General features: G+C 35.1%; 1 protein-coding gene across 1 annotated transcript in view; it reads left to right on the top strand.

Moving 5' to 3' along the window:
- TSBP1 (testis expressed basic protein 1) overlaps nucleotides 1–25282 on the top strand; it is an 88433-nt gene that overhangs the window by 40945 nt on the left and 22206 nt on the right. The window contains exons 25-28 of the mRNA XM_047860350.1: nucleotides 12326–12407; nucleotides 13817–13834; nucleotides 16099–16116; nucleotides 22031–22051. Of these exons, the coding sequence (XP_047716306.1) occupies nucleotides 12326–12407; nucleotides 13817–13834; nucleotides 16099–16116; nucleotides 22031–22051 (139 nt within the window). The remainder of the gene's footprint in view (nucleotides 1–12325; nucleotides 12408–13816; nucleotides 13835–16098; nucleotides 16117–22030; nucleotides 22052–25282) is intronic.

The raw sequence follows: 25282 nt of genomic DNA, 5'->3' as shown, positions 1-25282 counted from the left end.
CTGGAATTAAGTCACATTAATATTAAAACCCCAAGATTTAATTCAGACTAATATTCAGATGCCAACAGAGCCCAGGCAGATAATGAAAATGAATAGGTGAAGAACACCACCTGGGAATAGTGGAAAGATCATGTACAGTCTAAAGAGGATGGCTGCCGCTCAGCTCCAGACAGTTTCTCCACACAAGAACACATATCTAGAGCATTTGAAATTTTTCAATAATGTCAGGACACATTTGGAACTGTTAGCATAGACATTCTACACATTCTTTCTGAGTCCTGAGCAAGGAAGATGACCAGCTAAACAGTCTCACTGACAGATGAAAATACTGAGCCCATGGAGTCAATGACGCAGACCCAAGGATGAGGTTGGAAACCTCAGATGTCCATGTTTGAGAACAGACCCTACAACTGTGAACATTTGAGTTCAGCAGAAGGGATTATTGGTTTTGCAGCCAGAAATTACAATCCAGAAGCTAAACTGAAATAATTTAGTGTCTTTTTTCAGTGGAGGCACCAGAAAGGGTAGAAGGAAAGAGTTTTAAAATCCAAAACCCAAGGGATCAGGAGAGGGAAAACAGGTAGAACAAAGGTACTAAAGGATAGTGCCTTCTTTCTGGCTGTTTTGGTCTTGGCTGCTATGTATTTTTATTATTAAAAGTACACAGCAGAGCTTAAGCATAAAAAGAGGTCCTATGGGGTAGAATGATTTCCAAGGGGGCAGAAACTGAATAGGAAAACATTGTAAGGAGAAACTAACATTAAGTTCTTGGCATTTTGTTGAGAAAATTTAAACAGGAAAAAAAGGAAAAACACAAATGTAGGAATAAAAAAGGAACTTACCTACATACACAGTAAAATTTTTTTAATCATAAAAGAATACACTAAAAAACTCTATGGGAATACATTAAAAACAAAATTAACAATTAAAAAAATACATGAATTACCAAAACTGACTCAAAGAAATATAAAACCCCCAAATTATCCATAATTAGAAAATAAAATGAACAGTGAGTCAAAAAAACTTTCACCTAAAAAGCCCCAGACAAGATAGTTTTACAGGGAAGGACTTTCAAGGAACAAATTTTCAAGGAACAAATCATTCCTATATTTGGAACTGTTCCAAAGAATACAAAAGAAATGAAACTCACTTCAACTCATTTTATGATGTTGTTACTCCTTAATTTCAAAGCAAGGCAAAGATTGTAAGAAAAAAAATGCATAGACATATTTTACTTAGAAACACAGATACAAATTTCCTAAATAAACAGTGCAATGTTACACCGATCATAAACACAGTGATACAGAATTTATTTTTAATGCCTCATAACTATGATAGAAATTATAGAAAATTTATCAATAAATTCACTAAATTCATGGATAAAAAAGAAAAGGTATGATCATTTATAAAAATAAAGAAAAATTATTGCATAAAATTCAACACAGAATCCTAACCAGAATTCTTTTTGGAAGAAATAAAAACTTTCTTAAAAGGGAATAGATAAGAACTTCTTTAATCTAATTAAGGAGATCTATTCCTTTATCATTCTTAAGAAGTCTAAAAAACAAGGGATGCCTAGGTGGCTCAGTTGGTTAAGCATCTGACTCTTGATTTTGGCTCAGGTCATGATCTCCCGGTTTGTTGGATCAAGCCCCATGTCAGGCTCTGTGCTGTCAGCTTGTGATTCTCTCTCTCCCTATCTCTCTGCCCCATTCCTGCTCTTTCTCTCTCAAAATAAATAAATATATAACAAAAAGAATTCTAAGAAATAAAATTTTAGAAGCATTGCCACTCAAGTCAAAATCAATAACAAGATGATTACTACCAATTTATACCAGCCTGTGCAATAAAATAAAGGCAAAAGATATAAAGACACAAAGAGAAGGGAGAAATTCATCATTATTTTCAGATTATGATTATCTGCATAAAAACTACAAAAATGAACAAACTACTAATACTTAATATGAAGTCAGCAAAGTTGCTACATAACAAAACAGCAAACAAAACTTAAAACATTGTTTATGCCAGCAATAGCAATTTAGAAAACAGAATTTAAAAACAAAATTATACCATTCACTAAAGAAGCAAAATATAAATCTCCTAAGAATAAACTTCTAAAAAATGTGTTGTCTTATAGAGAGAGCATGACAAATATTGAGAAAGCAAACTGAACCCCTTGTTTTTTAACCTAGCCAGGTCAGTCATTTTGCCTGAGCACTTGACATTACACAAGATGAAAAAATTTTATATCCTGAGATAAACTGAGAGAGAAATATGGGGAGGTAAGAAAAGTAGGGGAAGGGAAAGAAGAAGGAAGTAAGGAAGAAGGAAAAAAGGGAGGGACAGAAGAGAGGCCATCCATCCAACTGGTCTTGTCTACTCTTAAATAGCTCAGTTTAGCACAAGGACCTAAAATAAAACTTTAAGCCCATTTGCTCTATACTGCTGCCTCCCTAATGGAAATAATTTTAGTGCTGACTTTAACAATGTCAATACATATAGATGGGTAGTGACCATTGTCAATATATAATTATAATGCAGAATTCATTTATTTGCTAATGATAACAATGAGAAAGCTGATTAAAACTTTGTAGATTGTTCCCCTTATATTCCTGCTGTATCTTTTATTATGTGAGCAGTTCTTCTGAATCAAGTCTCCCTCCAAGCATTGCAACTTGAAAGAAAGAAAGAAGAGAAAGATATTTCTAGGCGTTCACTTTGCCTCTAGCTTTTGACAATACCTTTAAAAGACATAATATAAGACCTGAAAATAGATAAGCTATTTTCAAAGACAGGGAAATTCAACAACATATAAATGTTAATTCTCCCCCCAACTAATTTGTAATTCAATAAATTCAAATAAAATCACCAACAGGATTTTTTGTGGATCTTGACAAATCCATTCTATAATTCATATAAAAGAGAAAAACAATCCAAGAATAAATAACGTATTTATAAACATGAAGTTCCCAAGAGGGAAGGCTCACCCTAGGTATTTCATTTGATTATCAAGTCATTTAAAACACTATAGTGATTGAATGCATCTGGTCTTAGCATAAGAAAAAACTAATCAGTGGAGGTATACTAACCAGTTGGGGTAAAGGAGAGTGACGTCAGCAAAATGGCAGCAATGAAATTTCTAGCACTTGTCTCTCCAGAAACAGCAACGTGAACAATTATCCACACATGAGAATACCTTCAAGAAGCCAAGGATTCCAGATGAGGGACTACAGCACCTGGGTAAAGTACAGAAATAAGACCCACTGAGGAAGGAAGGAGAGACAGATTCACATTATTCACATCACCCCTCTTTCATGCACAGGTGGCCCAGCAGAGAGGGAGACACCTATGGGAGGAGAGTCCTCAGGTCCTCAGCTCACTCTGGCACACACTAACGAACTCCTATGGCATCAAGCTCTTGATAAACTCCCATGAATCAGACTCCCCACACACCCCAGCACTGGTGAGCTCCTGTGGCCTGAGACTCCAGGACAGCCTTATCACTGGGCCATTTCCCTTCGACCCCAGCTGCCACACCCAGTCCCATGAAACCAGGCTCCAAGCCCATTCCTGTACTGGACCAACATCCACGGACTAAGACGCTAGGCATAACTCAATGGTTACCAATGCCTGATTGGTAGCTAAGGACACAGGATCTAGATCTGCCCATGCTGACCCAGGTCACAGTCCCTTCATCACATTCAAGGACCAGGCCCAGGCTTGCTCCCACAGACCCAGGTACCAGGCTGGTCTCCATGTACCCAAAAACAGGCTTACCTATCTGCTGACCCATGCACCAGATCTGCTTTCCTGAAAACTCTAGCAGCAAGTCTGCTCATGACATCACACGCAGGCCTACCCAGAATCTCTTAATGGCCTGAATGGTGGAGTTTTGCTGCCAAATCCATTCTGTAAAGACTGGAAGTGGTGCCTACTCCCTCAAATACATAGACACCAAAACAAGGCCATAACAATCATTAATCAAGAAAACATGACTCCATCAAAGGAAACTAATAAAAGTCCAATAACTGACCCTAAAGAAATGACAATCTATGTACTATTTGACAAAACATTCAGAATAACCATCTTAAAGAAATTCAGTGGACTATATAGAATAGACAACTACTGAAAATAAGAAAACAATGCATAAACAAAGTGAGAAATTCAACAAAGTAATAGAAACCATTTTTAAAAAAACAACTTGGAGCTGAAGAAAAAATTGAACTGAAGAATTCAATACAGAGGCTCCATAAGAATTCAGCCAAGTAGAAGGTAGAATAGTGAACTAAAAGACAGGTCATTTGAAATCATCCAGTCAGAAGAGCAAAAAAAAAAAAAAAAAAAAAAAAAAAAAGAATGAAAACTAGTGAAGAAAGCCCACCTGAATTACTTACAGGGCACAAAAGAAACAATCTGCACATTCTTGGAGTCTCAGAAAAAGAGGGGGAAAAGAGCAGAAAGCTTATTTAGAGAAATAATGACATAAAACTTCCCAATCTGGGAAGAAATCTGGAAATCCAAATTCATGAAGCTAGTTAGTCACCTCAAAATTTCAACCCAAAACATTCTTGTCCAAGGCACATTATTTACAGATATCTAAAATCAATACTAAGAATTTTATTTAATTTTAAACTATGATGGCTTTATTTTTTTAAGTTTACTTATTTATTTTTGAGAGAGAGAGAGAGAGAGAGAGAGAGAGAAAGAGAAAGAAAGAGAGAGCAAGGGAAGGTCAGAGAGAGAGTAGAGGGAGAATCCCAAGCAGGATATGCACCACCAGCACAGAGCCCGCTGTGGGGCTCAAACCCATGAACCATGAGCCTGTACCAGTTGGATGTTCAACTGGCTGAGCCACCTAGGCACCCCAATACTAAGAATTTTAAAAGCAGTGAGAGAAAAAAATGGAATCCTCCTAAGGCTTTCAATTAATTTCTCAGCAGAAATCTCTCAGGCCAGGAAAGTAGATTGATATATTTAAAGTGCTAAAAGGAAAACACTGCAAACCAGAATACACAGCAAAGTTGCCTTTTAGGAATGAAGAAGAGAGAAAGACTCTCAAACAAACAAAAATGAAGGAGTTCATCACTACTATATCTGACTTGCAAGAAATTCTGAAAGGAATCCTTCGGGGTGAAATGAAATGCTACTTATTAGTAATACTAAAATATAAGACACTCTGATAAAGTTAAGCATGTAGCCAAATTCAGAATATTCTATTACTAATACATTGTGGTGTGTTAATCACTTAAATCTAGTATAAAGTTTTAAAGGATAAAAGTATTAAAGTAACTGTAGCTACAATAATTCGTTATGGGTATGCAATATGAAGAAGTTAATTATGATATCAAAAACATAAATGATAGGAGAAAATAAAAAGACAGAGTTTTGTACAGGATTGAAAATATCAGCTTAAAATAGAATGCTATAAAATGTTTTATGTAAGCCTCATGATAACCACAAGGCAAAACCCTACAGTATATTCATAAAAGATAAAGAGAAGGGGGATCAAATCATACCACTTGGGAAAATTTTCCATTCACAAAGAAAGACAGCAAAAGAGGAATACAGAAATAAGGGGCTTAAAAAAAACAGCCAAAAAAACCAGTAAGATGGCATTAGTAAATCCTTACCTATCAATATTTACCCTAAATATAATTAGATGAAATTCCTCAATAAAGGAGCAGAAATGATTAAGAAAATAAGACCCAAGTATATGCTACTTATAAGAAACTCACTTCACCTTTAAGGATACACTTAGGCTTACAGTGAAGGATGACAAAAGACATTACATGCATGAGGAAATCAAAAGAGAACAGAGAGGTAGCTGTACCTCTATCAGGCAAAATAGACTTTAAACAAAGACTATAACAAGAGACAAAGAAGTTCATTATATAATTATAAAGTGATCAATTCTTCAAAAGGATATAACAATTATAAATATATATGCACCGAACTTTGGAGTAGCTAAATATATTCAGCAACTATTAACAGATATTAAGCAAATACTAAGAGGGAGAAATTGACAATAATACTATAATAGTAGGGGGCTTCAACACCTCACTTTCAAAGTGGAAAGATCATACACAGACTGAAAATCAATAAGGAAACACTGGATTTGAAATAATATCTTAGACTAATGAACCCAACAAACATATACAAAACATTCCACCCAACAGCTGAATAAACATTCTTCTCAAGTGCACACATATATTCTCCAGATATATAGGTCACATCTTAGGTCACAATTTAAGGGTTAGCAAACACAGAACACTGAATCATATCAAATACCTTTTCCAACCAAAATGCTATGAAACTAGAAATCAACACTAAGGGGAAAACAAGAAAATTCACAAATGTGTGGACATTAAACAACAGGCTGCTGAATAATCAATGGGTCACAAAAGAATTTGAAAGGCAAACCAAAAAATATCATAAGACAAAAAGTAGAAAAACAACATATCAAAATTTATGAGATGAAGCAAAAGCAGTTCTCAGGGGGAAGTTTCATAATGAAAAACACCTATGTTAAGAAAACAACCCACAAACAACCTAACTTTCCACCTCAAAGAATTACAGAAAGAACAAACTAAGCCAAATTTAGCAGAAGGGAAGAAATACTAAAGTTTAAGATCAGAAATAAATGAAATAGAGACCAGAAAAACAATAGAGAAGACCAAGGAAACTAAGAGCTATTTTTCTGAGAAAATAAACAAAATTGACAAACTATTAGCTAGAATAAGTGAAAAAGACTCAAAATCAGAGATGAAACAGGAGCCATTACAACTGAAACCACAGAAACACAAAGATCATAAAAGACTACTATGAATATTTATATGTCAACAACTGGATAACCTAGCAGAGGTGGATGTTACTAGAACCATACAACCCACCAAGACTGAAACAGGAAGTAATAACATTTGAACAGACCAATAATGTGTAAGGAAACTGAAGCAGTAATCAAAACCTCCCAACAAAGAAATGCCCAACACCTGATTGTTTCATTGGTCAATTACATCAAACACTTAAAAAGAGGTGACACTAATCTCTCTCAAATTCTTTCCCAAAAGATGAAGTGGAGGAACACTCTCAAATTTTATGAGGCCAGCATTAACCTCACAACAAAGCCAAATGAAGCCACTGTAATAAAAGAAAACTACAAACCAATATCCCTGATAAAAAAAGATGCAACAAATCTAAACAAAATACTAGGAAACTAAATTCACCATCACATTTATAAGATCATACACCATGATAAGGTAGGATTTACCCCTAGGATATAAGGATGGCTCAACACATACAAACCAATAAATGTGATACATCACATTAATAGAATGAAAGATAAAAATCATATGATCATCTCAAGAAATGCAAAATAAAAAAAAGCATTGGATGAAATTCACCATCCTTTCATAATAAAAATTCTCAGCAAATTAGATGTAGAAGAAATATACCTCAACATAATAAAGGCCATATAGGAAAAACCGCAAATAACAACATACTCCATAGTAAAAGGTTGAAAGCTTTTCCTCTAATATCAGGAATAGGGCAAGAGTGCCCACTGTCACCACTCCTATTCAGTGTAGTGCTGGAAGTCCTGGCCAGAGTGATTGGCTAAGGATAAGAAATTGAAGGCATTCAAATTGGAAAGGAAGAAGCAAAACTGTCTTGCATGTATAGGATATGATTTTATATACAGAAAACCTTAAAGACTCCACTGAAAATCTGTTAAAACTAATAAACTCAGTAAAGTTGCTGGATACAAAATAAACACACAAAATCAGTTGCATTTCTATACACTAACAATGAAACATCTGGAAAAAATGAAACAATCCCATTTACAATAGCATCAAAAACAATAAAATACTCAGGGATAAGTTTAAGCAAGAATGTCAAAGATCTGTTCTAAAAATTACAGGATGCTGATGAAAGAACTTGAAGAGGACATAAATATATGGAAAAATATCATGTGTTCACACACTAGAAGAATTAATATTGTTAAAAGTCCATACTACCCAAAGCCATTTATAGAGTCAATGCAATTCCTATCAATTTTCCAATGGCAATTTTCCCAAAAATAGAAAATACAATTCTAAAATTTGTATGGTACCACAAAAGACTGTGAATAACCAAAGCAATCCTGAGTAAGAAGAACAAAGCTGAAAGGCATCACATCTCCTGATTTGAAACACTGTTACAAAGCTATAGTAATCAAAACAGTATGTTGTGGCATAAAACACTGACCAGTGGAATAGAATTGAGAGCCCAGAAATAAACCCAGTCATATACAGCCATCTAATATTTGACAAGAGAGCCAAGAATATTCAAAAGCAAAAGGATAGTCTCTTCAATAAATGGTGCTGGGAAAACAACATATCCACATGCAAACTAGACTCCTATCTTACCCCATTTGCAAAAATAAACTCAAAATTGATAAGACCAAACACTGTAAAATTACTAGGAGAAAATCAAGGGAAAAACTCCTTAACATAGACAAAATAAAAAGGTGGAAATACACCAAACTAAAAGGCTACTGCATAGCAAAAGAAACAATCTGCAAAATGAAAAGGCAACTTATAGAATTAGAAAAAAAATACCTGCAAACCCCCTAGTTGATAACAGATTCATTTCATTCATATCTCATGTATTATATAGAACTCATCAACTCAATAGCAAAAATTCTGATTTAAAAATGAGTAGGAGAATTGAATTGAGATTTTTTCAGAGAAAACATACAATGGCTAGCAGGTACATGAAAAGATGTTCAACATCACTGAGATGCAAATCAAAAGTACAATGAGATATCACCTCACCATCTGTTATAATGGCTATTATGGTAAAGAAAAGAAACAAGTGTTAGTGAGGTTATGGAGAAAAGGGAACCTTGTCCACTGTTGGTAGTACACACTATGAGGTTCCTAGAAAATTAAGAACAGAACTACAATATGATCCAGCAATCCTATATCCAAATATATATCTGAAGGAAATAAAGTCATTATCTCAAAGAGATATCTGTACCCTTATGTTCACTGCATGTGGTACTGTAAGGGTCATTTACAATAGCTAAGACATGGAAACAATCTCAGTGTCCATCAACAGATGAATGGGTACATATATATACCATTTATGATACCATTATAAATTTTAGAATTGTGGTCTATGCACGCACACACACACACACACACACACACACACTGAAAAATTATTCAGCCATTAAAAAAGGATATCCTGCCTTTTGTGACATGGATGGACCTTGAGGGCATTATGCTAAGTGAGATAAGCAGACAGAAAAAGACAAATACTATATGTTCTCATTTATATGTGGAATCCAAAAAAAGCTGAATTCAGAAGTAGAGAGTAGAATAATGGTTGCCAGAGGCTGGAGTGTGGTTGGAGAAATAGGGAGATGGTGGTCAAAGGGTACAAACTTCCAGCTGTAAGATGAATAAGTTCTGGAGATCTAATGTACAGCATGGTCACCAAAGTTAACATTACTGTACTGTATACTTGAAAATTGTTGAGATCTTAAATGTTATCACCACACACACACACACACACAAAGGGTAATTATGTGAGGGACTAGAAGTGTTAACCTTATTGTGGTAATCTTACCACAATGTGTATGTGTATTAAGCCACCACATTGTACACCTTAAACCTACATGTTTATATGTCAATAATATCTCGGTGAAGCTGGAAAAAAAAATCAGTGAGACAAAATAAAAAACCCAGAGACAGATCCTTATTGTATGAGAAAGTTGAGCTCATAACAGATGAAGAATTCAATAATTAGTCTCAGGTCAAAAGACGTTCTACCTCATACTTTCCTAAAGTAAATCCAGCTGAATTAAATACCTAAATATCTATTACCATGTAAGAAAACACAATAGAATTGATATATGACTCAGGTAGGAAGGAGGCTTCCTTCTAAAATACCCAGAAAAAAAGGTAAAATAAGTGTTGACTAACAAAAACTCAAAACTTCTTATGGACCAAACACAGTACAAACAAAGTTAAAAGACAAGAGGGAGTTGGTTGAGAGAAAATTTTTGCAGTGTGCATAGTTATCAATGTTATACAGCATTAAGAATATAAATAAAATCCCACAATCGGTAAGAAAAATAAATTACATGACTTAAGGACAAGAATAAACAGTTCACAAAATAGGGAAATTGAATGCCTAATAAACATAAATTGCCAAATTTCATTAATGATCAAAAATACAACATGAAAATGAGATATTACTTTTCTCAAAATATACTGGCCAAAATTTTAAAGCTTGACAAGATCAAATATTTATTGAGATATGTGGTTAAGTGTCAACTCTCTCTGAACAGCAATTTGTCAATATCTAAATTAAATCTAAAGCATACTCTGAATTCTACTTCTGGGTATAAACACTAAAGTCATACATATGTACATAAAATGTCACGTACAAAGATGTTTGTTGTGACTTTTTAATAATCAAAAGTCAAAAATAAATTAACATATGTATGCTGATAGGATAATACACAGCAGCTTAAAATGAACTAACTACGTATCTATGTGTATATAAGCAACATCTCAAATCATAGTGTTGAATGAAACAAACCAGATGCAAAATGACATCTGATACAAAATGATACTAAAAGATGACACGCAAATTAAAGCAAAAATATTCAAACCCACCATATTCCTTAAGTATCCACATATATATGAAAGTACCTTTAAAAATAATTGGATATACATTGAACTCATAATTGAGGGAAGAAAATGAACCTGGGGTTGGTGATTCAAAGGAATTTTATCCATCCCTGTATTATTTTCTTTCTTAGAAGAAAAGTTGGGAACAAATATGACAAATGTTACATGATAGGTAGTATGATTATTGATTCCTGAGGTATTATTATTTTTTACAATATCTCAAAGAGAAGGCAGGTCATCATGAAAAAGCCACTGATCTTCAGAGTGCCTCAGGGTGCTGGGTCCAAGAAAAATAAAATTTTCATACTCTGCACTGATACTTATAACCTGAGCTCCAAAACAGCACAGATTGAGTTCAGTCTCATAACACTGCTTCAGTGAAATTGCTGCTTACTCAACTGTAAACAAGAATACACACACACACACACACACACACACACACACACACATTCTTACACACTCAAGGAACAGTTTTCACCATTAGCACAATCCAAGTTCATACATAGAAAACAATAATCTAGAAGCGCCTGGGTGGCTCAATCGGTTAAGTGTCCTACTTCAGCTTAGGTAATGATCTCATGGCTTGTGGATTCGAGCCCCGCATCAGGCTCTGTGCTGACAGCTCAGAGCCTGGAGCCTGCTTCAGATTCTGTGTATCCCTCTCTCTCTGTCCCTCTCCTGCTCATGCTCTCTCTCAAAAATAAACAAACATTAAAAAAATTTAAAAAAAGAAAGAAAGAAAACAATAATCTTCTTTGTGGGTTTTCCATTCTTACACGTAGTTTGATTACTTGGAGTCATAGTGTATCAGATATCTCCTTTTCAAATCTCACTTTGTCATGTGATCTCTGCTTTGTTTTTTTTCATACGTGGCCCTTTTAATGATTTCCTAGAAAAAAAGAACAAGCTGCCCCAAACGTGTATTATTTCAACTCTTGCTAGATTTAAAACAAAAAACAAAAAAACAAAAACATAACTTTGAACTTATTGTTCCTGGTCTGATTAAGTTTTCAAAATCTTACAGCTAAAAACCTTCCAGGGCTTAGGCACAAAACGTCATATGATCACCCCTCTCCCAGCAGTCTCTTCTGCTCACCCTCATACATCTTATAGCAGAGATCACTGTGTGCCTTCAAATACCCCATACCTGTTTCACCTGCAAGGCACAGAACCTTCTTAATGGGTGCTTGAAGAGAACAGAGGGAAAGGGGGAGCAACATGATGCTGGCTACAGTAGGGAGAATTTCTTCCTTGATTCAGCACAGATTTGTTAAGTGTCTGCTCTCTCAGAGACCATACTGAGTGTGGGGTTTGATGAAGAGAAGATAGAACCTGCTCTCATAGAAGGGAGTGACAGTATGGGCAAACCAAGTAAGGAACAATGGCGAGGACTGCAGAGATGGAGAATGTGGGTAGAGAGTAGAAAAGAAAAATGACAGAGGAAGAGAAAGAAAGTAACTCAATTAAAATAGGTTGGGATACGACACATTTCCTGATTTCACACAATCAGAGACCTAGAGGGGAAAGGGAAAAGTGAGCTTCGTCACTGGCTCTGTATCCTTCCTTCCAGAACATTCCCAAGGCAAATGCCCCTTGTCACTACTGTTCAGTGTGTGATGCTTCTACTGGAATGACATCAGTGAAAATGTGTTTCTGTTTCATCAGACAACCACACTAATTTGTTTGTTTGTCTTTTTTTTATTAAAGCAAGACCTGAGAAATCTAAGAGTAAGTCCCATGTTTCTCTCAATTATATTATTATCATTGGTGTTTTATGGTATGTAGAGGCCCTTTTGTGTCCTGTTTTTAGTGTGAATCTACCAAAATTTAAGATTTATATTCCTGCCTCTGGTTTTATTAGTATTTCCAGCATTCTTTGTCTTCTAGCTTGTTTTCTTATTCCTATTTCCAGTAACTTGTTCCATTTTCAACTATCCATGTCCATTTGGAGGCTATAATTAAAATTGGTACTTAATATGGTGGTAGTATAATAATAAATAATACTTATTCAGTAATTACAGTGTGTCAGGGACTTTATTCAGGGCCTTATATGTGCGTATACATTATATCAGATAAGTATTGTTATTCCTATTACAAAGAGAAGAAAATAGTGAAACTAAGTAACTTGCCCATGATCCCACAATTAATGAGCAGCAGAGGCTGGGAATCTAATCTGGACTCTAAAAGTCTGGCAGTGCCTCCATCTCAGTGAGAAATATGGTCACCCAGCCCTAAGATACTTATGCTTACGGGGAAAAGAGAAACCTTTCTAAAATGAACATAATGAACAGTAATTAGCCAACAAGAATCACAGTAATGATCATGATAAACCAACACAATCATCCCAAAGAAATGATGGGAAGAGAGGAATAATAATAAGAAAACAAAGTGTAAGTGAGAAAAATCTTACCCGTCAATGGGTTTTTCAAAATACTTATTTAGGGGCGCCTGGGTGGCTCAGTCAGTTAAGAGTCCAACTTCGGCTCAGGTCATGATCTCGCAGTCCGTGGGTTCGAGCCCTGCATCAGGCTCTGTGCTGACTGCTCAGAGCCTGGAGCCTGTTTCAGATTCTGTGTCTCCCTCTCTCTCTCTGACCCTCCCCCGTTCATGCTCTGTCTCTCTCTGTCTCAAAAATAAATAAACGTTAAAAAAAATATTTATTTTTTGAGGAGGGGAGGTTCAGAGAGAGAAAGAGAGAGAGAATCACAAGCAGGTTCCACACTGTCAGTGCAGAGCCTGAGGCGGGGGCTTGAACTCACAAACCATGAGATCAAGACCTGAGCTGAAAATCAGAGTCGGATGCTAAATTGACAGAGCCACATGGGCACCTGCCCCATCAGTCAATGTTTTTTTGAGAGTTTGAATTAGCAGACAGAAACTAAAAGGAAGAAATAGCATCTCCCAATGATTCCATTCTTAACCTTTCTTTCCAAAAAGGCACTCAAATTAAGAAAGACTGGGGCAGAGTGATCTGAAAGATACTTATTCTTGCATCATAGTGAATTGATTCTAAATACAGATTTGGTAGTTTCTCAAAGTCCTATTTCTAAAACTTCCAGCATAAAGTTTAAGAAGTAACTCCATTGTTCATCCAGAAACCTTTCACTCATTTATTTATTTGATTTTTTTTTCCACAGAAAGAGAAGAATACCCAAGTAAGTTCTATATCTATTCATCAATTCTGGGGTTGGTTCCCATACCTGTTATGTCCTTTTCTGGACATGAAAGACCCTGACATTCAAAATTTTGAAGTTTGTCTCTCCTGTTTTTGTATTCAATAACTTCCTCTAAAGTAAATGATGAATACTTTAGAAAGAAAAAAACCCATAGATGGCAGATCAAATAATGAAATGGCTAACGCTGACCTGGAATTAGAAACAATACTTCTGAACATTTTTTGTAAATTGTCACCTATAGAAAAATATGCTAGTTGTTACTACTTTCACTACTAGAGTCTTTAAATGCTTTTGGTAGAAAATTTAATGACAGAAATAAAACTGAGTTGGCAAAGTTAAATTGAGATCTTACTCATTCAAATATATATATATTTATTGAGGGCCTACCCTGTGCCAGGCACTGGGAATACAGCAGGGAGAAGAGAAGAGAATAACTGCCCTCCTGGAGTTTGCGTATGAATTTAAACATTCCTGACATGCTTCTTATTCAGTGAAGTTGAGGAGAATATAAAGAAAAAGTAGTTCATTTCTCTCCACTTCTAAAAATGGAGCTCTTGCATCTGACAAATAATGCTTTGGTAATAAAAGAGAGTATATTTCTGTCTTCACCCATTGAACAGTATCAATGACAGCCATGTTCTTGGTATCCACTTTAAGACATTGCAATTCTAAGAAACTCTCTTTCTGTTTGATATTTCTGTTATGCACTCACTGTGGGTATTTTTCCTAAACGTAGCTGTTTCCATTTCAAAAGAAAGATTGACATTTCTATTTCTCACACCCTCTCCTCAGAATTCTACTGGAATATTTATCATTTTTCACAAAACACAAACCACAGATTGGTGGAAAAATCAATCATGTTGATTTTTTTTCCTAGTAAGCTAAAATGTCCTACCTAAAGCAAGACTTTACATGCTTAACACTCATGATAAGGACATAACAGAATCATAAACTATGGTCTGAGGAGGGAGGCAGGAAAAGTAGGATTTATCCTCATTTCTGACTGGCTGGAGCTGCTCCTGTGCACTGATCTTTGCTTACACCTCAACCAACGTTTTGTCTCTTGGATTACTGAATAATATCTGGAAAATGAAACTGATAAAAAGAAATAATTAAGAATGAGATGAAAATCTCTTCGGATTGACTCTACTTTTCAACAAAATACATTTTCAACTAAATACAAGGCATAAATGACAGAGAAAAGTGGGAAAACTCAGAGTAAGCAAATGAAAGAAGGGAGTAGAATGAAAATGAAAGCAAAAATATATAGAAAATAAGGCTTTTCCAGCTCTGTGGTATTCAATTTCCCAAAGAAACTGGATGATAAAAGGAAAACCAGTCAGTTCCTTGCCACTCTTTCAAAATGACTATGCTACTGGAAAAGAGAGACTAAGATAACTCATGTGAAAGGCTAGAGTTTGCTTTCCCTTTTTCATTCTAGAAATTCCCGTCTGGAAACAGTATCAGTAAGATTAACGTCAATGTAAATTTTGTTATCAATATCAACCTATCCTAATAACTTGTGTTTGGATTTTAGTATATATAGCAGTACCTATCAATAAGTTCTGTTTCTCTTCCTAAATCTGGTACAAGATGGGTTCCCAAAATAAGGAGAAAATTTTTTCTAACTCTGACCATTTCCATTCAATTCTTGTGTTTATAAATATTTCCTCTCCCTCTTGGCAACCTACTAGGTTATTACTCAATAGAAAAAATAAACATTTGACTAAGAGACTATAAAAGAAACAAATTTTTTTTCTAAAACCAATTGCAAATAGCTTTTAATAACAAATAAAAGGAAAGATACATAAGGTGGAATATCACAAATGTGGAAATACCAACAAGGGGCAGAGGAAAAATCAGGAAGATATCTTAGGTGTAAAAAGGAAAAAAAGCGTAATGATAATTAGCATTCAAATTTACAATTTAACAGTTCTCTGTGGGATTTAAATCCTCCATACTAGGTGATAAAGAAAAAGAATGACCTAAGGACATGTATTCTAGCCTACTCTGCCTTTCTACTAAAATGAAATATAAGAAAGCCAGTTACATGAGAATGAAACTATTCCTGTAACACAAAAGAAATACTAATCCCTCTTATTTCATTACGGATGTTTTTACTGGGGGGTTTGGCCGTCTTCCAAACATCTATTTGCTAATATCTTGGGAAAAGAAAAAAAGGAAACTATATTCTTGATCCAAAAACTCTGCTAATATATTTTTGTTTCATATTATTCTGCCAGTTACTCCAATACCTATTGGTAAGTGATCATTCACCTATTTCTTAATTCCAGTGTCCTTTAGAAAAATTTCCTTTAAGTAAAGGATTTCACATTCACATTCTCAACCCCCTTTATATCCCCATTACCTAGTACCTCTTTAAGTTACAGATGAATTTAGAAACTATAGTATGCCCAGTGTTTAGATAGATTGATTGATTGATAGATAGATAGATGAATATTAAAACACTGAGGTAGTATTTTTCAGCTAATAAAAAGAAAATTTTAAAGCAATGACAGAAATGCTTTGGGAAAAATTATACATTCATCATACACCACTGACCCCATTTAAATTTCTGTAACCTTTTAGAAAGCAAACTTTCAGTATGTTGCAAGGTACAATGAAATACAGTTTCCCTTAAACTCATAATTCCATTTCAAGAGAGATGCTCTAAGGAATAATTCTAAATATGGAATAAAACCATTTGCATGATATTATTTGGGGGGTTTTGCATGATATTAATTAGTAAAAATTATTTTTTTTAATTCTTTGCATGATATTAATCTGTAAAAAAAATGCTAAGGTAATATACTGCAATGGTTAATCAGGTAATCAGATGGACCTAGTTTCAAATCCCAGCTAAAACACTTAACCAGATATGTGCTTTGGGTGAATTATTTAATTTCTCTAAAGCTTTAATTTGTGTTATCTCTAGTTATCTTCTCTCAGCCAAAAGAGAAAGGGCATGAAAGTCAAAAGCTAAGTTCAAATGTGGCAACACCTGATTCCTTCCTCCTACTAGTGCTTCAAAGTGTCTACTTTAGCATACTTTTCAGTGGATGATTTTCAAGAGAAACACTTTTTCAAAACTCACCCGCGAATGTGGAATTTTTCCCCCAATCTCCCAAGAATTGTGTATATTTCCCTATCCTTATCTATATCACCTAAAATAGACTTAAAGTTTTTATGTTCTAGTTACTGAAGGATGATGACCTCACCAACTCAATTAGGCAGAGAGACTATATTACTTTTTGAAAAAAATTGTTTAATGTTTACCTATTTTTGGGAGAGAAAGCGAGAGACAGAGTGCAGGCATGGGAGGGGCAGAGAGAAAGGGAGACACAGAATCCCAAGCAGGCTCCAGGCTCTGACCTGTTAGCACCAGAGTCCTACAAGGGGCTCAAACTCAGGAGCCATGAGATCATGACCTGAGCTGAAGTCGGACGCTTAACCGACTGAGCCACCCAGGCGCCCCATGTTACTCTTCTAAAATAATCCTTCCAAAGAGGACCTATTTGTCTTTTTTTAATTAAGGTTTTTTTTAAATTATCAACTTTTTATTTATTATTATTTTCTTACTTTATCTATTATTTATTCATACTATTACTTAAGTATTAGTTATTAAGGTTTTTTTCTTTATTAATCTTTCCAAAGAGGACCTATTTTTTTTTTCTCTATTAAGGTACATTGACACACAATGTTACATTAGTTTCAAGTGTACAACACAGTGATTGGAAAACTCTATACATTATGCTACCATCTGTCACAATATCATTGACTATGTTCCCTATGCTGTATATTTTTATGTGTTTGATGGAGGATTGTGAAGTACCTCTAGTAGTTTTAGCCCTTTATTTGGGAGTCATAAAGAGCCTCAAAGTTGAAATAAGCTAGTGCAATCACTTTAAGTATTGTGAAAGAGCTGGGTATTTTTATCAGATTATATAACATTTGCCCATTCTTACTATTTTTAAGAGCACTAGAATTAAGACAAATTCTGTTCAAGACACTAGGTGGAGGTATGACTTTGACTTGGATAAAACTTTCTGTGTAAACTCACCAGCTGCCTATCTCTCAGCAGCTTTCCATATTCCCTCCACCTCAAAAAAAGCCAGCCATTTTTATCTCATGACTGTATTTCAACTCTTTTCTAAATGACCTATAAGCAAAGAATAAATTTTTAATTTATTGTAACAGTCTTTACAGTCACTATTAGCTTAAAACTCATAAGTAATGCTTGTCAATAACTATACAAAATTAATATTTGATACTAACTGGAAACTAATATCTATTAATAACTCCTAATAGCATAACAATAATAGTTATTGCATGCCATCCCCCACCACTCTGCCGCAGTTTATACAAAGTTGGGGATATACTGATGCCTCCAGCTTTGCCCTTTGGCCTAAAGCTACCGAACAAAACAATGGAAGAGTGGATTTACTGTATTTCTTGGCAGCTTCCTTCTTAGGAAGGAGGACAGTTTCAGGAATTCTTTTCCTCATCTGCTATAAAGAATATGATTAGTTACTGAATTTTGGTGAGCTTAAATTTTGTGTTAGGTTGATTAGTTTTTTCCCCAAACCCACCAATACTGCTGCTTGGCAAGTCTAGCATCCTTTGGACTCCCACAGGATTCAGGTTTCATGCTGCCATGGGCTGAAATCGCTTCTGTTAACGCAAACTTAAGTGGCATACTTTTCCATCTTCTCTTTGCTGTCAGATTTTTCTGCATTTCCAAAAATTACTGATTTTAAGTGAAAAATCTACTGATGCAAAGGATAAGGAGGACAGATATTATATGGACTTATTAAAAAAATAGAACAAATTTCCTAAAATAATAAGACTTTACTTCAGGTATTTTTTTTTTAATTTTTTTTTTTCAACGTTTATTTATTTTTGGGACAGAGAGAGACAGAGCATGAACGGGGGAGGGGCAGAGAGAGAGGGAGACACAGAATCGGAAACAGGCTCCAGGCTCTGAGCCATCAGCCCAGAGCCTGACGCGGGGCTCGAACTCACAGACCGCGAGATCGTGACCTGGCTGAAGTCGGACGCTTAACCGACTGCGCCACCCAGGCGCCCCTACTTCAGGTATTTTTTTAAGTATGACAAGGAATCAGTAAATAAAGGATGGACCTAGAATAATAATATTATGGAAAGTGAAGAACAGAACAAAGACATTATGAGATAAGAGATCGAAACAGGAAAGAAATAAATGAGTGAAATCTAAATAATCATTGCTAGCTCTTGTAGAGTTTTAAATTCGCATAAAAACTGATAATGAAGAGCAGCTAAACTCGACTCCATTTTGCTGACACTAAAGATAACTATCTTGAAAGATTTAGGACTGTTAAAGAGGATCAGGAAATTGAAACTTTGGGGATTTCTCACTTATGATAATAGTTATAATCCTTACTGTATCCTATTCTACACTTACCGTCTAACTCATTCTACTTTTTACTGTCTACTTCTTACTGTCTAACTCATTCTACTTCTGTTTTTTCTTAATTTAAATTTTAGTTAAAGTAGAGTGCAATATTGGTTTCAGGAGTAGAATTCAACACCCAGTGCTCATCACAAGTGCCATTCTTAGTACCCATCACCCATCTAAGCCCATGCCCCACCCGCCTCCTTCCACCCTCCAGCCCCCTTCCACCCTCAGTTTTTTCTCTATTGTTAAGTCTCTTGTGGTTTGTTTCCCTCACTTTTCTTCCCCACCCCCTACTTCCCACAACTGTTTTGTTTCTTAAATTCCACATATGAGTGAAATCATATGGCATTTGTCTCTGATTGACTTAGTTTGCTTAGCATAATACATTCAAGTTCCATCCACGTTGTTACAAATGGCAAGAATTCATTCTTTTGGATGGCTGAGTAATACTCCATTGTACATACATGCCACATCTTCTTTATCCGTTCATCAGTTGATGGACATTTGGGCTCTCTCCAGAGTTTGGCTATTATTGATAATGCTGCTATAAATATTGGGGAGCATGTACCCCTTTTAATATGTATTTTTGTATCCTTTGGATAAATACCTAATATTGCAATTGCTGGATTGTACGGTAGCTGTATTTTTAGGTTTTTGAGGAACCTCCATACTATTCTCCAAAGTAGCTGCACTAGTTTGTATTCCCACCAGCAGTGCAAGAGGGTTCCCCTTTCTCTGCATCTTGCAAACACCTGTTGTTTCCTGTATTGTTAATTTTAACCAATCTGACAGGTGTGAGGTGGTATCTCATTGTGGTTTTGATTTGTATTTCCCTGATGATAAGTCATGTTAAGCATCTTTTCATGTGTCTTGATGGCCATCTGTATGTCTTCTTTAGAAGAGTGTCTATTCATTTCTTCTGCCTATTTCTTAACTAGATTGTCTGGTTTTTGGGTGTTGAGTTTGAGAAGGTCTTTAGAGATTTTGGATACTAACCCTTTATCAGATATGTGGTTTGCAAATATCTTCCATTCTGTAGGCTGCTTTTTAGTTTTATTGTTTCCTTTGCTGTGCAGAAGCATTTTAACTTGATAAAGTCCCAATAGTTCCATGTTTGCTTTTGTTTCCCTTGCCTTCAGCAACATGTCCAGTAAAAAGTTGCTCTGCTTGAGTTCAGAGAGGGTGCTGTTTTTGTTCTCCTCTAAGATTTTGATGGTTTCCTGTCTCACATTTAGGTCTTTCATCCATTTTGAATTTATTTTTGTGTATGGTATAAGAGAATGGTCCAGTCTCATTCTTCTGCATGTTGCTGTCCAGTTTTCCCAATGCCATTTGTTGAAGAGCCTGTTTCTTTTTCCATTGGATAAACTTTCCTGCTTTGTCAAAGATGAGTTGGCCATATAATTGTGGGTCCATTTCTGGGTTCTCTATTCTGTTCCATTGAACTATATAGGTCTGTTTTTGTGCCAGTATCATACTGTCTTGATGACTACAGCTTTGTAATAAAGTTTGAAATCTGGAATCGTGATGCCTCCAGTTTTGTTTTCCTTTTTCAGGACTGCTTTGGCTATTCAGCATCTTTTGTGGTTCCATAAATTTTTGGATTGTTTGTTCTAGCTCTGCAAAAACTGCTGATGGTTTTTGTTAGGGATTGCATTAAATGTGTAGGTTGCTTTGGGTGATATAGACATTTTAACAATGTTTGTTCTTCCAATCCATGAGCATGGAATGTTTTTCCATTTCTTTGTCTTCAATTTCTTTCATAAGCGTTCTATAGTTTTCAGAGTACAGATCTGATTTTACCTCTTTTGTTACGTTTATTTCTAGGTATCTTATTATTTTGGTGCAATTGCAAATGGGATTGATTCCTTGATTTCTTTTTCTGCTGCCTCATTATTGGTGAATAGAAATGCAACAGATTTTTACATATTGATTTTTATATCTTATAACATTGCTGAATTTATGACTCATGCTACCTCTTAAAATGGATTTAGAATCTGGATTTAACCCTAGAGATTATCAGAAAGAAAAAAAAACAGAGATAAATGATCGTGAGAAAAGTTTTTAAATTGATAGTTAAAATAATCTTTCTATACTGCAAAAAGGAATACAATGAAAGCTGACATGGTGATAGAGGTTTGCAAGGGAGATAAAATGTTGAAATACAGTGAAGAAGATGAAGAAGGAACTTTAGTAACCTTTAACTGGTAACCAGTCTCCTTCAAGGCTGTGACCCTTGGCATGGTTAAGAGTGTTTAAAAAAAATTTTCATTAAAAAAACTAACTTTTTGGGGCGCCTGGGTGGCGCAGTCGGTTAAGCGTCCGACTTCAGCCAGGTCACGATCTCGCGGTCTGTGAGTTCGAGCCCCGCGTCAGGCTCTGGGCTGATGGCTCAGAGCCTGGAGCCTGTTTCCGATTCTGTGTCTCCCTCTCTCTCTGCCCCTCCCCCGTTCATGCTCTGTCTCTCTCTGTCCCAAAAATAAATAAACGTTGAAAAAAAAAAAATTAAAAAAAAAAAAAAAACTAACTTTTACTCATATAATCCACCAAACAGGTCTTCCAAAAAATTCTACCTACTTACATTATTAAAGTGTAGCTAATATTGAATGAATAAGGGATAGCATATTTATATAAGATTTAATGTTTCCCAATAGTCCTTTTCCAATATTCCAAGTAGATTTTCAATAGGAACTGAGTGCATAATTTTAAAAACTAATAATGTATTTTATTTTCTTTTTTAGTAATTGGTCCAGTATCAGCTGGTAAGTTCTAATTGTCTTTCTCCGTTTCCTCTGGTCCTCTGTAACATCTGGGTTGCTTTATTCGCACTGATACTTTTGACACCTGGCCACTCTGAACCTGGAGAGTTAGATTATATTCCATCTCTTCTCCTCCATACTTTCTAATATTCCTTTAATTTACAAATTATTTGGGGGTAATGGGTGGTATAACAAAGTCCCAGAGAAGGGCAAGAACAAAGAAAAAAAGTTGTTCAGCTGGTTACACTATTAAGTTACAGAAGAGGAACAAAGGGAAACAATGTTCATAAAATATGTTGGGGTCAGATCACAGGAAAGACCACGGAAATAGCACAGTAAGAAATTTATATTTCAATCTGAAACTTTATGGTCACAAAACAAAATCCAAAAGATAAAAAGTGGAAAACATATAATGAGAAGATAATGAATGTAAGTGAGAGTTTTAGGAGGGACAGACTGCACATGGAAACAAAGAAAACACTAACTAGAATAGAGTTGAACACAAAAAAGAAAGGCCTTTTCTTTGTCTTCTTCATAAAGTACCTAAATCTGAACCACCACTGCTGTTCAGAGAAAAAGGGTAAAGAGCAGTACTTCGAAAGCCTTTTCTGACTTCTCCTTGAAAGAATCTCTTGGGACTTGCTATTCATACCATTCAGGCAAACTATAAAAATTTGTGTTTCCATAAAAAAAAAACCACAAACCTATTAGTCTAAATGTACCAATTAAAAAACAAAGACTAACAAAACTCTTATAAATAGAACCAAAGAAAAACCAAATAAATAGCTATTCCATGTTCATGAATGAATAGGAAGACTCAATATTGTCAAGATATCAATTCTTCACAACTTAATCTATAGATTCAGTGCAATGCCATCAAAATCCCAGCAAGATATTTTTTGGATATTGGCAAACTGATTGTAAAATTTATGTGAAAAATCCAAAGATGCAGAACAGCAATACAATGTTGAAGGAGAACAAAGTTGGAGGACTGATACTACTCTCCCTCAAGATTTACCTGATAAAGCTACAGTAATCCAGATAGTGTGGTACTGTTGAACACATAGACAACAGACAACAGTGGAACAGAACAGGCATCTCAGAAACAGTCCCACATAAATATAGTTAACTTAACTTTGACAAAGAAGCAAAGGCAATACTATGGAGCAAAGATATTCTTTTCAACAAATGATGTTAGGACAACTGGACATCCACTTAAAGAAAACAAATATCTTCTCCCATACCTTACACTCTTCACAAAAATTACCTCAAAATGGATCACAGACCTAAATGTAAAACTTAAAACTATAACACTCCTAGAAAATAACATCAGAGAAAAGCCAGATAACTTTGGGTATGGCAATGGCTTTTTAGATATAATACCAAAAGCATGACTCACGAAAGAAATAATTGATAAGCTATTACTCAATAAAATTAAGAACTTCTGAAGACAGACAATCTAATTTAAAAATGGGCAGAGGATTAACTAAATATTTTTCTAAAGAAGAGATACAGATGGCCAACAGATACATGAAAAGATGTTCAATGCCACTAATTATCAGGGAAACAAATCAAAACCACAATGAGATATCACCTTACACTTGTCAGAATGGCTAAAATCAAAACCACAAGAAATAACAAGTGTTGAGGATGTGGAAAAAAAGAAATCCTGCTGCACTATTGTAAATTGTTTTGAACCGTGAAAAACAGTATGGAGGTTCCTCAAAAAATTAAAAGAAATATCATGTGATCCAATAATCTACCCAAAGGAAACAAAACATTAACTTGAAAAGGTATATGCACCCCTATGTTTATCACAGAATCATTTACAATAGTCAAGATACAGAAGTAACCTAAGTGATGATCAATAGACAAATGAACAAGAAAAAGGTGATATACAGAGAGAATATTATACAGCCACAAAAAGGATGTAATCATGCCATGTGCAACACCACGGTTAAACCTAGAAGATACTATGTTGAGTACATAATTTTAAAAAATAACAATGTCAAGTAAGTCAAAGAAGACAAATACCATATTATTTCACTTATATGGAGATTCTAAAAAAACAGAACAAATGAATAAACAAACAAAAGCAGAATCAGGCCTATAAATACAGAGAACAAACTAATGGTTGCTAGAGAGAAGTGGGGCTGGGGGATGAAAAAAATGGGTGAAAGGGGTATGAGAGATATAGTCTTCCAGTTATGAAATGAATAAGTCACGGAGATAAAAGGTACAGCATAGGGAATACAATCAATGTTTCTGTAATAGCACTGTATGCTGATACAATTTAAAAAATACAATTTAAAAAAAAATACAATTTAAAAAAAAAATTACAAACTTCTGTTACCAAACAATCCACCAACCATGCTTCTTGGTATTTACCCAAAGAAGCTGAAAACCTATAACCACATGAAACCTACACACAGATGTTGACATCAACTTTATTCATAATTGGTAGAAACTTGGAAGCACCAAAAGGTCCTTCAGTAGGTACATGGATAAATAAACTGTGGTACATCTGGAAAATGGAATGTTATTCAGTGCTAAAAAGAAAAGAGCTATCAAGTATAAAAGACACAGCAAAAACTTAAATGCATATTACCAGGTAAAAGAAGCCAATCTGAAAAAGCTACATACTATATGATTCCAATTACATGACATTCTGAAAAGGCAAAACTACTAGGACAATAAAAAGATCAGTGGTTGCCAGGTGGAGTAGAGGAATAAGGATGGATAAAGAGGCAGAGCACAGATTATTTTCAGGGCGGTAACAATACTCTGTATGATATTATAATAATGTATACATGTTACTATATATTTATGCAAACACACAGAATGTACAACACCAAGAGTAAACCATAATGCAAACTATGGAGTTTGAATGATCACTATGTGTCAATATAGGTTGATTAATTGTGACAAATGTACCACTCTAGTGGGAGACAATAATGGGGAGGCTGTGCAATTGCATGTGGGCAGGGGGCATATGGGAAATCTCTATACCACCCTCTTAATATTGCTGTTAACCTAAAAGTGTTCTAAAAAAGTAATCGCTTTTAAAAAATTATCAGAGCAGATTTAAAAAACTGACCCAACTCAACCCTCAGAAAAATGAATAATCCAATTAAAAAATGGACAGAAAACATAGACATTTTTCCAAAGACATACAGATGGCCAACAGACACATGAAAAGATGGTCAACATCACTCATCGTCAGGGGAATGCAAA

The sequence above is a fragment of the Prionailurus viverrinus genome, chromosome B2 (genome assembly GCF_022837055.1).
Source record: "Prionailurus viverrinus isolate Anna chromosome B2, UM_Priviv_1.0, whole genome shotgun sequence".
Taxonomy (NCBI): domain Eukaryota; kingdom Metazoa; phylum Chordata; class Mammalia; order Carnivora; family Felidae; genus Prionailurus; species Prionailurus viverrinus.
The sequence above is the reverse complement of the archived record's forward strand: the minus strand, read 5'-3'. Positions and strand labels throughout refer to the sequence as shown.